This window comes from Panthera pardus, unplaced genomic scaffold (genome assembly GCF_024362965.1).
Source record: "Panthera pardus isolate Hobbes unplaced genomic scaffold, ASM2436296v1 HiC_scaffold_3, whole genome shotgun sequence".
In the NCBI taxonomy this organism is placed as follows: Eukaryota; Metazoa; Chordata; class Mammalia; order Carnivora; family Felidae; genus Panthera; species Panthera pardus.
Window position 1 is genome coordinate 43,322,455 of NW_026526876.1, and position 12,830 is coordinate 43,335,284.

At 42.7% G+C, this 12,830-nt stretch overlaps 1 protein-coding gene across 2 annotated transcripts; it reads right to left on the reverse strand.

The window, feature by feature from the left end:
• Nucleotides 1-210: 210 nt before the first annotated feature.
• Nucleotides 211-3,404, reverse strand: TMEM100 (transmembrane protein 100). Of its 2 annotated transcripts, XM_019415700.2 has the most exons (3): nucleotides 2,930-3,404; nucleotides 2,387-2,600; nucleotides 211-1,475 (listed from the first exon to the last, which is right to left on the reverse strand). In XM_019415700.2, exon 3 carries the CDS (start codon nucleotides 1,407-1,409, stop codon nucleotides 1,005-1,007), a length of 405 nt encoding a protein of 134 aa, XP_019271245.1. In that variant the 5' UTR covers nucleotides 1,410-1,475; nucleotides 2,387-2,600; nucleotides 2,930-3,404; the 3' UTR covers nucleotides 211-1,004. The 2 variants fall into 2 exon arrangements, with proteins under 2 accessions (XP_019271245.1, XP_019271243.1); XM_019415698.2 differs by lacking the exon at nucleotides 2,387-2,600 and having other exon boundaries at nucleotides 2,930-3,397.
• Nucleotides 3,405-12,830: the final 9,426 nt, after the last annotated feature.

Here is a 12,830-nt window from a genome sequence, read left to right on the forward strand (position 1 = left end):
TAGAATATAATGAACATCATTAATATTTTTCTTCAGAAGTCATGAAAAAATGATACAATAAAAATCTTCTAGATAAGTTAGGGAGTGGCAACACGCTCATTTGAGAGAACTACGATTAAGACATTGCGAACAAGGAGGGGAAGACGGACGATTTAAAATCAGATAACTACAATAAAATAAATAAAAATAAAAATACAATAGAAACAACCATTTAAGAAGTTTCAGCAGCAATAAGTATTTATTATTTTGAATGAAATGTACATTAAACTTTATATAAAAATCATCAAAAGTGCTAGGTTGGATTATTTTAATATTAATTTAACCCCCCATGTCATCTAGTAGCTATGCCTTTTACCTTTTTGTTTAATTTCTGACACATCATTAATCATCTAAAACTGTCCAATGTTAAAACATAAAAAATATTAGTTTATTCTTCAAGAAAAAGTACCACCAGTGATGCGTTATTAAAAGCAAAAAAATAGATGCCAGAGAACTTATTTAAAAAAATTATCACAGAATTTCATAGAAGTATGCAAAGTCTGAGGGGATTTAGACTCTCGGCAGTACATTTTTATGATACAACTCCTCAAAAGTGTGTGTGTGTGTGTGTGTGTGTGTGTGTGTGTGTGTGTGTTTGAGGCAGGTCGCTGGTGTGCCAGAACTGTCTGATTATTTTCTCATCTTTCCTTGGCTCCTTTCCAAGGTGAAATGAGTGTTGTCTAATGCCGTGCACCTCCCATGACCCTCAAATGTTTAATGTAGAGAAAAAAGCTGAGTTTTCAGTCTTAGAAATAGCCCTTAGAGTTAAGTTTGTCATTAATGAAAACACAAGAGGTTCCTCACAAAACAGAACCCCCTCTACCCTCCCAGCCTCAATTCACCCCCATTCCTCTGGTCTGCTCCAACGCTCTGTTCATTCTCTCCCATACTAGTTCTGGGTGAATTGGATGACACAGTGAAAGGAAGGCTTTCAGGCCACGTATCCCATTTGGTCCCATTTGGTCCTAAGCAAATAAGCTTCTCTGATTTGCCACAAGAGCCGTCTGACTCTCCCGTCTCTTGGCTTTCTTGCTCCTCTGCCTCACCTTCCAGCATAAGGCACTGGAGGCTAACAAAAAAAGTCCAGATGACAGAAGGACCAGACCCAAGATAGAGATGATGGAGCCATGGGAATTGAAGCTGTAAGCCACAGCCGTGACCACTATGCCAGCGATGAGGACCACCACGGCAAACGGGATGATGCAGCGGTAACAGGAGAGCTCGGCACCCCCTGTAGCAGCCGTCAACTGAATCTCACTGACCAAGGGGACCGTGGTGACCACCACTTCCCTGTTGGGGCTCTTCTCCATTGTCACTGGCTTGGAAGACTTTGGGGTTCCCAGGATCTCCTTTATGGGCTCTTCAGTCATTTTTACTAGCGGCGTTTCCTAGCTGGGTTCACAGACTAGACCTGGGGGGTCTCTCCAGGGTGGAAGCTGTGGAGGAGACAGAGAAATGCATCAAAGTGAGCCCTGCAAATAGAAGTCAGGAGCTAGGGAGGCACCTCTGGGTTCTTTCCCAGGAGGCACAGATGCATGTGAAAATCAGCTTTCATATTTTTTTTCCTAATTGTTTGCATTCTCTTTGCAAAATGCAAGGTAAAGCAGATAGCCATAAAGAAAGGGAAGATATAAAAAGCAGGAAGCACTTTACAGTGTTTAATATACCCTGACGGTCTACAAATGTTTTACAAGCCTTTCCGCTTTGTCTATTGCTTCTCATTTCTCTAAACACACGGAAAAGCCTCAATCCTAATCCAAAAGACGGCCTCCTTCATGAGGAGAATACACTATAAACAATACTCCTCACAGTTTGTTCCAAAACTCAGGGCAACATAGACTCTGCCAGTGTTTCCGGGCATAACATGCATTCCAAACTATCACCCATTTGCTGCCCACCAAATCAGTATCAAGACCAGCAGCCAGTGTATGAAGGATGTTCTTTTACGGCAGCTGACAATCAGCAAGTCTTTATTGTACCTATTTAACAGCGCACCATGTGTCCTGGGACCACAGTGGGGGAGCAGGTCAGCAAAAATTCAGCGGCAAGAAGGCCAGGATTTGTGATCTGAAATGTGGCAATATCTTCCAATCCATTTGAGAAGGGAAAAGGAAGAAGAAAAATCCCACGGTGTTGTAGGATACAATTTTGTACTTTCTTAAAGATAAGATCAACTCTTAGAGTAACTACCTGTTGGTTCAAACTTTTCCTTTGAACTCAACAAGGAATTTCAAATACTACGTGGGCTGTGACATATTTTTAAAAATAAGCATGCTTGATTTTCAGGAAAGTTTTATACTTTTTTCATTTCCCCATGCCCTAGCGTATAAAACTTGTCGCAATGCACCTTTCTGAACATCTGAACCCGAACACTTTCAGGACTCTCCATCACATATCAGAAACTCTCAGTCAAGCATCTGTCTCTAATGCTTCCCAGGAGAAATCGGTGAATGCTCTTGTCTGCTGTTCAGACATGTTAAGTCTTCCTCTTTTGTCCCCGAGAAGCGATGTAGCTAGCAGCATTGCAGTTACTGAAGAAATTCAGAGGAAGATTCTTGAGGCTATTTCAAGGAGATTATTAACACTTTGAACATATTAAGCATCCACTGAAAACAAACTTAAGCCCAAATCAAACCTCCCAGGTTCCTCTCTGCCCTGGGAGGTCAAACTATCACTCCATGTGCAATGAAGCTAAATCTTAGAACTGCCTATTCGCATGTAATTTTTAGTCACTGAATTAATCCTTGCTGTCCAGTGACACCCTACATACTGGTGAGGCCAGTAAAAGGATATTTGAGATTATGTCTGAAAGAAAAAAAAATCTTCGCTCCAAAGCTGAGGCGTAAGTTAACCTGCAAACGAAGATCTGTCCCCAACTACAGGCACATACCTCAGAGAAAAGCAATCCATTACCAGGCGGCACACCGGACTTGGGAGGGAAGAAACAGCAGTGCTTGAGTTTCTTCGGTCAACTTCTGGGAAAGAGCCTGTAGTGGCTTGTCTGTCAGTAAAATGACAGGACAGGAATCTCCACTGGGGAAAAGAAAAGATATAAAAATACTGTGCTGTAGGGCTGGTTTCAAATCCTGGAGTTCTTTCTTTCGCTCTACCTCTGTTCCTAAATGACGCTTGTCTTTCCCTCTCTCTCTTTTTATTTCCTCCCCCTCTGGATTGCCCCTCCCTGTCATTTTTTTTTTTTTTTCCTTCGTTCTCTTCCTTGCCAGCAGATTTCGAGTTTTGGCTTCCCCCAGCTTTGCTCAGGGACATGATAAGTCAGAATCAGTCTAGAGTCCCCAGAGACAGAAGCCAGCTTTTACTTTTATTTCTCTTGCAGCATTTACTAAGTAGACTGCTTTGCATTACTCATTTTTTCCCCCAGCCAACCTCCAGATCTTCCTCCCACCCATCAGGCATTTTCATAAGAAAATCCCAGACTCAGCGTTGCAGACCCAGCTGAGGGGACAGAGCTGAAGGGACAGACACTTTAGGGCGGCAGGAACAGCTGTGAAGTCATGGGGCAGCTGAATTCAGCCTGTAAGCCAGCAAAAATCCATGTTTCTTCTGCTTCCCCAATATTCTTTATTTGTATGTGTGTGGGGCCATCTGAAGCTTAACCCTCCCCCCCCTTGTTTGATATTAATTCTCTTAGGAATGAGGGTGAGAGGCAAATGTTTATGGCTGAGGGGGAATCCAGTCATCTTGATTTAAACATGATCACTTACTACTTGTGCTAGGAGGTGAGTACTTTTGGCAATGCTGAAATTATCATCACCATCAGCATCACCATCACAACTGTCATTTACAGACCACCTACTATGGACCTGGCCCGCACAGCATGCATGCATTACTTCTCACTAGTTTACAAATGAGTTTATAAACAGTTTGTAAATGAGGCTCAGAGGGGTTAAGTAATCTCACAAAGGTCACACAGAAGGAAAAAAAAAAAACGTTGGTTTGAACCCCAGGCTCTAATGGGCACATAAATCATGTAGAGAGCTTATTAAATGTCGAATCTGATTTCGTCAGTCTGTAACAAGCTCCTGGCTGATGCCAGTCTGCTGTTTCTTGGCCCACTTTCAGGAGCAAGGTACTTGAAACATTCAAGCATAGATGGTTTGGCCCACCACACACCCCAACAATTAAGTTAAAGGTCTATATCCCACTCTTCCTCAAATGGCTTTATAGGTTGATACTTTTTTTTTTTACAGATAAAGCTGTTTGAAATTTTAAAGCCCCAGATTGTCTTTTTGAGAGGAAAAATGAGATAATATTTGGACACTATTATAAGTTCATCCCTATACTTCTGTAGCTAAAAGTTATCCATCCTCTATTTTTTAGTCTCTATAGTTTTAAGAACTTCTTTTTAATTAATACAGTAAATTTATAAGTGTTAAGTCAATTATCTGAAAAGATGTGTTCCCTTCTTTCTCTTGGCTTGTTAGATTTCTTTAACTGTTGGCACAAGGCTCGGATGTTCCCAGGCATCTCACTTCTGTTCTAACATAGCATCCCGCATCTAGTAAAAATCCTTTGATGGTTTTGTCATAAAGGGAGAGGGAACAGAAGTCCTTTTCTGTAGAATGGGAGCCAGAGAGAGGGCTTCTGCATCTCAAAAGAAATAAAGTTGAAAAGTCCCTGAGGTCAAGGGAGCCCAGAGTGCTGAGGATGGCTAGAGTATCTGGAGGTCCCCATAGCTGCCATCCTTGCATTTTTAAAATGTGGGCGTCCAAGAAACAGACCCATCATCCAGGAGAAATGCTGTGGCTTGGTGATGAAGATAAAGGATGCTTAGAACTAGGGCATTTCAGCACTTGTCAACACTGCCCTGGGAAAATGGTGATACAAAGGCCACTGGCCACATACATTGGAGGCTTGGTGGGGGGGGGGGGGTTCCTTATAAGAGCAGCAAGGTCTCTCTCTCAAAACAATCCAATAAACCCACTGAAGCTCTTAAATCACGTTACCCTGTTGAACATCATATTCCTCTCTTACTAAAATCAAAGGTACATGAATCAAACCTCCACCAGAGAGAAACCAGAGGGCACCCTTTTTCCACAGTGAGCCCTTGACTGAATCTATAATAAGGGACAGTAAGTATGTCTGTGCGCTGGGAACATGGGCAGGTCTGACATTACTTGTAATAAACCAAAGCGTTCTTCAGGCTTTCCAGGCTCCAGGCATCTCATTCTCCTCCAATTCTTCACAAGGAGTGTACATCTGCCTAGATACACAGATGCGTGTCTCCAGACTCTTAAGTAGACAATTGATGATTTGTATTGATAAATACAAAGACAAAGAAAGCTTTGGGATAAAACAGAAGTTGTATACAAAGAATAAGCGCCTAACATTATACTCATGGACACACGCAGTTTTAACTGACTTTTACTTCTTCAAATTGAAATTCAGGGAGAATGCCTAGTGATCAATGCCTGATGTCTTTGAATATTTTTACCTTCATCCATTCTGTGCATTTAAGATATTAACCCCCGCCCCTGGGAATTCCTAAAGGGACACCTGCCCCCAAATGCAAAATCTTATCCACAAAGCAACCAGTCTTCTTTCTGCAAGCCTTTCAGAAGAGAGGAGGAATCTTTCTGGTTCTTTTGAAAACACATGGCTCCAGGAGATTCTTTTAAAGTTTGGAAAACTTTTCAGAAAGCGTCCAGTGTGTGAATTAAACCAGTGCCCCCTGCCCCTAACTCCCCCGCCCCTGCCCCCTCGCCGTAGGCATTCAACATTTCTCTCCCAGATCTTTCAAAAAGCAAGGCAAAGATTCTTACCTTTCCCAGCCAGAATCGGACTGAGACAGCTGCCTGCTCCAGCCAACAGCAACCCAGAGAGGGGGATGCAAATCACCACACTAGGGACTGTAAACAAAGTACTCAACAAGGCTTAAACACAATTAAGGGACCGGAGAAAAACTGGAGAGAGGAAATCCCTTAAATGCGGCTGCATTTTGTTCAGCTTCCCTCTCTGAGAATGTAATCCGTGTTTTTTAAAAGGGAACCAAGTTTGAAAAGAATGTCCTGCTTTGTTTTACTCTCTTTATAGTCCCATCCAAGCTTTCATTTTCAAGATTTCAAGATTTTCCCTACCCAAAGCCCCCCTTCTGATACTCCTCTGTAAATGCTAGGAACCTGCAGAGAAGAATTTGTAAACCTTGTTATGTACTTCCAGGCGGGTGTGGGGTTCGGAAAGTATGTGGGCGGTGTGGGGGGTGGGATGTAAACTAATCTCTTTCCTTGCAACACGCAAGTAAAAAGAGTAATTGAAGAGAAGAATCCGTGGTGAAAATGACATGTGGTTCCTTGTGTGGACCCTCTCCCTAAAGTCAGAGTAGCGGTCTTACCAGTGCTCTCTATCAGAGGATGGCAAGGCACCATGGAAATGATGGTATACTGGAAAATCACTTCTGTGAGGAACTGAACTCTTAATCACGTAATTTTCAGGCCTCGACATCAGTCTGGTCCTGGGGATTTGAAACCACACTGCACCACATGTAACACTTCCACCAAAGGCATCATAAGGAGCAGAACTTGTTATTCTGGAAAGAACTTGCCCAAATTTGAAAAAATCTTATTTTATTTAGAAATCAGATTGGAAACAAAGATATTTAGGTGCAGGGGATACAGAAGTGGAGGAGAGAAGGGCAGATGGTGAACACCATGACAGGAGATTTGGCCCTTTTCCCTTCAATAGAAGCCAAGGTTCAGTCTCTGGGCTGGAAAGGGGGGGGGGGGGGCGTTCTGATTTTGCCATTGGCTTTCTGTTGTTGAAGACCTGGACATTTCTCCTTTGGGAGCATACAAACTTTGCATTTTGTGAAGAGCATCCCCATGTGTATTCAATTACTGGCCCATATTTACTTTCAGTTTGCTTTTGCTTGGTGTGGTTGAGTTGGCTAATTTCCAGCAGCTCTGAAGATGCCAGTTCCTTCCGGCTGTCTGTCCAATCACTGCATGCCTTTGATCTGGGTCATCACCCAGTCCAATTGGATTCAGTGTGATTCGGGAAGCTGGCCAGTTTTTCTCTTTTCCAATGCTTCTTTTAAGGGTGTGTCTGCACTTATGTTCTGAAATCACGAACATTTTGGAAAGTGATCTGTGCTTGTGTGTTCGTTTTGGATAACAGGTCGTGTTATTGCTTTCCCCACACCATCCCCCACCCCCAGGCACTGTTCTTTGAGGTCTAGGACATTAAATAGAGAGACCTGATGGTACCAAGAGGAATGGTGCGTATGCCTTAGATATATATTTTACTATTTGCTGGTCAATTTCCAGCTACCAGAAACTCATTAAATCCATGTGAGTATAGAAGGGTGGAAACACGTCTTCTAGATACACATCCTGGTCACCATTCTCTTATCTATTTTGTTACATAAACATAAAAAACCAGAGTTGCTAAAATCAAATGGCACAGTAGGACCTTAGGGAGGGCTGAGTAAATCATCTCTCACTTCAACAAGAGCTAATCGGCACTTCAGCCTCAGATGAGAATTTATTTTCTTGTTTCAAAATCCAAATGTGTGCTGAAACTTCTGTGGTCCTGATACATCCCCATGTATCTGGCACAATTCTTTATGCATATTATGCTTTGGAGCCTTAGAATGAGGAAGCTCAAAGATCAAGGGTGATAGCAAATTGGGCTGCCATTTTCCCAAACAGGTACATACCACTCACGTCAGCCTTCCCTACTAGGCTATGGGTCATGTATTCAGGGGCTTGGAGGAAGCCCACCATACTTGCCTGTTTGTCCAGGGGAGGCAAGGGAAGGGACTGGAACGAGCTCACTCCTTTGCTGCTCCTCTTGATACTCAGTAGTGTGGGATCCCACTATGCCTTTTTACAGAAGCAGTCTCCCCCTCACCTCTGATGACAAATGTCACTTTTCTTGTCCATAATATAACGTGCACATTGTGTGACCACCCTCCCCCCCTCCACTCCCAATCAACACGTAATTTCTAGGCTTCGACATCAATACGGTGCTGGGAGTTTGAACCACCCTGCAACATGTAAAATTTTCTAAAAAATACTAATCTGTGACATCCTATAAGGGTCAGTTAGCTTTTCTTTGTTCCATATTCATAGAGCAGGATATACCTTATGACCCAATTGGCCCTCTCTCAGTCACGTAGTGACGGTCTTAAAATGACCTACATGGGATGGGCAGATCAGTGCTGCCAAGATACAGTTGAAACCATAGATTTTGGGCTCTGTGTTTGGGCAAGAGGGCTGTCAAGTAGATTATCACAAGTAGTTTTTGCTATCTCCATTTTGGGGGAAAGAGAAACAGAGGTTCAGAGGAAATCACTGTTCCCAGATTTAACTCCAGGGCCTGGACTCCTTCATTCTGAGTTGACCCACATAATACTCTCAGTGAAGAGGAGAGGAACATATTAGCACTTACCTGGTGTCTAATATGCATCGCCCATAATACAGACCCTATCTCAGGTATTTTCATTTTACTAATGGAGAAACTAAAACTCAGGAGGTTAAGCACTTGCCCAGGATCTACTACAAAGGAAAGAGGCAAGGCCAGGATTCAAGTCCAAGAGCTACTTCTCCTGTGTTGTGCTGTGAGGACTACTGTTGCTTATTATTATTTATTAGAATACATGTCTATCCCTAACTTCAGAGTAAGTCCCATTTTCTTGGGTTAGGGATGACATATTCTCACTAGGTTCAGTTTTAGAAAAGTGCTTTGAAAATGGGTATCTATTGCTTCTAGGATGATTAACCACGTGCATTGACTCAAATGCATCTGGGTTTTGAAGGAGAGCTGTGTCACTAATCAGATTTGGGTAGGCTTGAGACACAGGCCTGGTACCATTGGAGTCTGGGCCAGATGCCATGGCAGTATGGACATCTCAGAAGTCACTCAGGCCATTCCTGTGCCTTCATGAACATTTAAGTTCTGCTGATATTTACTGTATTGCTTTCAGTTGCCAGGGATTTGTTCCATGCTCTAGTTGAGAAAATACAAACCAGTAAACAAAGTATGATCTCTGCTATCCGGGAGCTTATAGTCCAGGGCAGGAGAGCCATAGGGCAACCTAAGTCAGTAATGTTTTTACTGGAGGGAATACCAAACTGCTTTGGGAAGGCTGGGGAAAATGAAGTCTGTCTGGTCTAGGTGGGAGGGAAAGCTTGATGGCAGATGGGTACTGAGAGTATTACAAGTAGGAAAGGAGAGGAGGTGATTCTAGGCCAAAGGCCATAAATAATAAACATAAATAAACATAGCTCAGGAAAGTCGGAGTCTTCTGCAGAGAGCTTTGAGTAGCCTGTGTGGCTGACTTATGGAACTCATGGGACAGGCAGAGAGCAGTCCAAATAAGACGGGAGAAGGTTTATGGTGGGATTATTGCCTCAATGTCAAGTTGGGACTGTGTTATGCGAACGGTGTGGTTTGTTTGTTTGTTTGTTTGTTTGTTTTAGAAGAATGGCATAGTCTGCTCTCTCTGCATTATCCAAATTAGCCTGGCATCAGAGTGTTGAGAGGCAAGCAGAAAGTCAAAATGCAGAAGGTGGAGACTATGACTGGGACACCTGTTAGAAAACCCTTGTGATTGTCCAGGTGAAAGGTGCTAGGGGCCTGATATTAGGAAATAACGTGCAGGCGTGAAGACACAATAATGGGCAGAATCAGCAGAGCTCGACAGTGAATTTTCCACATGGGAGGTTGTCAAAGGAGAGGGATTTGTAAGGTTTTAAGGCCTAAGTAATTACTAGCTAATCGATACTGTTGTCAGACACAGAAGGCCAGGGCAAGGAGCAGGTATACAGTGAAGGATACACACTTGTTCTGTTAGCATAGCTGACTATTTCTCCGGTGGAGAGGCAGACAGACGCTGGAGAGAGTGACATTACTGCCCACCAACTAATTGGTGAACCATTTCCTGAATTGCCAAATAATGAGGTTAAGAGCTCCCTGGTCAATATGCCCCTAAAATTATGAATGAATTTATAACTTACTTCATTCCACACAGATACACACAGCTGCTGACACATATACAATATGCACACATGATTTGACACGGCTAACTTTTTTCATAGAACAAGAACGTAAATATTTTAAGAATTCCAATTCAAGCCTTTGGTTGAAATGACTGTATGCAAACAATACACTGAGCCAATTTTAAAGTTCAGTTTTAAGTTCTGTGAAAACAAGAACATAAACAGCAATTCCTTTTGTACAAGCATGCACCATGAGAAAAGCGCCCCATAGATGTTTTCCGGGAATGAAAGTGTTTTTCTCCTCTATCGATCACTACCACGCAAGGTACTACTCACACAGAAGAGCATGTAGGAGGTTCCAATCACCTCATAACCCAAGTGGAGAACAGCATTCGTCTTACCAAGAACTAATTTTATGTTCCCTCTGAGCTAATGCTAAAAAAAAAAAAAAAAAAAAAAAAAAAAAAAGCAGTCCAAGTCCACTGTGGATTTCTTCATAAATGTCAAGTTTGGGGGCACCTGGGTGGCTCAGTGGGTTAAGCATCTGACTTCAGCTCACATCATGATCTCACAGTTTGTGAGTTCTAGCCCCATGTCGGGCTCTATGCTGACAGCTCAGAGCCTGGAGCCTGCTTCAGATTCTGTCTCCCCCTCTCTCTCTGCCCTTCCTCTGCTCACGCTCTGTCTCTCTCTCTCTCTCTCTCTCAAAAATAAGCATTAAATTAAAAAACATAAAGAAATGTCAAGTTTGGGCCTCATGCAACACAAGCAAGTCTTCGTATTGGAGTTTACCAAGGTCCCGTCGACTGGAGAGTCTCCCGTATCCTCAAGGATAGTGTTAGCAATTGTGTGTGCTCAGAAAGTCTTTGCCAAGTAAATCAACAGGTAAATAAAAGAATGACTGTACATTTAAATCAGATATAAACTTGAAAACTCAGAACGTTATTCAAATAGATTATTTCAGAGTGACCAGATATTTAGTGCTAAGTACATTAATTATTCAGTGACTACTGGCATTTTTTCAGCATTCTTTGGATGGTTGGTAGCATGTGGATCCAGCCACAGGCTTCACTCACTAATAAACATAAATATTTCTTGAGCACTTACCTTATGCTATACACCTTTTATAGATTTATGAAATAATGAAATGAAATATCATTTAACACTCACAAATAACCCGGGAGGTAGATGTTAGAAATAGTTCCATTGTACAAATGAAGAAGTTAAGAGACTTGCCTAGGGAAGTCACCATTCGGAAAATGCTGGAGTCTAGGATTAGAGTCAATGCCCGTTGGACTCCAAAGTTCACCTCTTAATCCCTATGCAACCTTGTTTCTGTGTTCAGATGATGTGCACACTTTCTGTTGCTTGCAAGGAGTTTATACTTAGTCCAAAAGAAATTCGGGTTTTGAAGTGATTGTTTTGCCAGAATAAACACAGCATCACCTTCCCGTAGAAACTCTGCAGTGGCCCCCTGATTGAGAGTGGGACTATCTCAAGAAACTGTTTGAAAACATTTTTATCCATTTACAATCTGATCTCCACAACGTGGGTGGGTAGTGGGAAAGGGACCATTTGCCCAGCTGGACTGAGTTCAAAATAGAACTATTTATCTTATGAACTTATCTTCTGGAACAATGCAGAGTACAGATCTCTTGCTTTCTTTCTTTACATAAAAATTTTAAAGTCTGGCTTCGGGGAGGAGATGGTACCTTGCTGTCTCCTTTTTGTTTACTTAAATAAACGATACAGGAAACAGGCATCATTGTCTTTGTACAAGCGGTTGTAAAGCTTGGTAAAATGAATGATCCCAAGACAGTGCATGGCCGCAGAACGAGAACACGATGTTTCTTCCGTTGCTGTACCAAGGGGCACCAAGTCCACCGTCAGCTCCAACTGGCCACTTGCACTGGGTCGGTCAATCTGCCATCAACCTGATGGGCTCATTAGTCTCAGGAGAACCTCTCTTCCCTTATTTCTTGCAATTTATTTTCTGAGTCGAACTTAGTTTGGAAAATTTTCTTTACAGCTCTGGCAGGGCTTGATCTTTTTTTCCCAGGGTCACAGGGTAAGGTTTTGGATGGCCTCCACAACAAAATTAACATCTCCGACTCTCCACTCTGGTTGTGTGATGAAAACAGCCATGAGCTGAAAGTCATGAAACTTGTATTTGAATCTTTTTTCCTCTCTTTCAGAGTCCCATCTGTCAGATCTCAGGGTCCCGTCTGTGGATCCTTTACTATTCTTTCCTTTTAGTCTATTTTTATAAATCCTACTTGGGCTCATAAACTCCGAGAACTTAGACAAGACAGCTTGGGGAAATAGCTACCAGTACCACCCGAGCTACTAGAACAGCTGTAGGAAGCCTCTTTAAAAAAAAGAATTCTCTGGTTCAGCATCTGTCAGCAAAGCCATTGACCTTTTGCTGTGGATATTCATCTATTTCCCTGCGAACAGAGTCACAGGCATCTGGTTCAGAAGCTGGCTGCAGCGAAAAGGGTTCCTTCAGTTCCAGTCAGAAATTCTAGGTTTGCGATCACACACTAATTTCCACTCTTGCTGATCCAAAGTCAGCGCAGTAGGGAGTGTGGGATGTCCAACGAGATCAATAACACGATGAGCAGTAAACTGAATTTTGAAGTCGAGCAGCAGGGGTCGGAATTCCTACTTGTGGAGCCTTACCCTGCGGTGACTGACATGACAGAAGTCAGAGACCTCAGTCCACAGTTTTCTGTGACGGGGCACAGGAGCACCCAGTGTTAGCACGGACAGATAGGAAAGCCCAAGGGTGAGTATCTGGGAACAGGAAGCAGGTACTGCTATGCCAACAAGGCT

Bases quoted from the DNA above. Each gene is read 5' to 3' on its own strand.
- TMEM100 (XM_019415700.2), bottom strand. From the start codon at position 1,409: ATGACTGAAGAGCCCATAAAGGAGATCCTGGGAACCCCAAAGTCTTCC.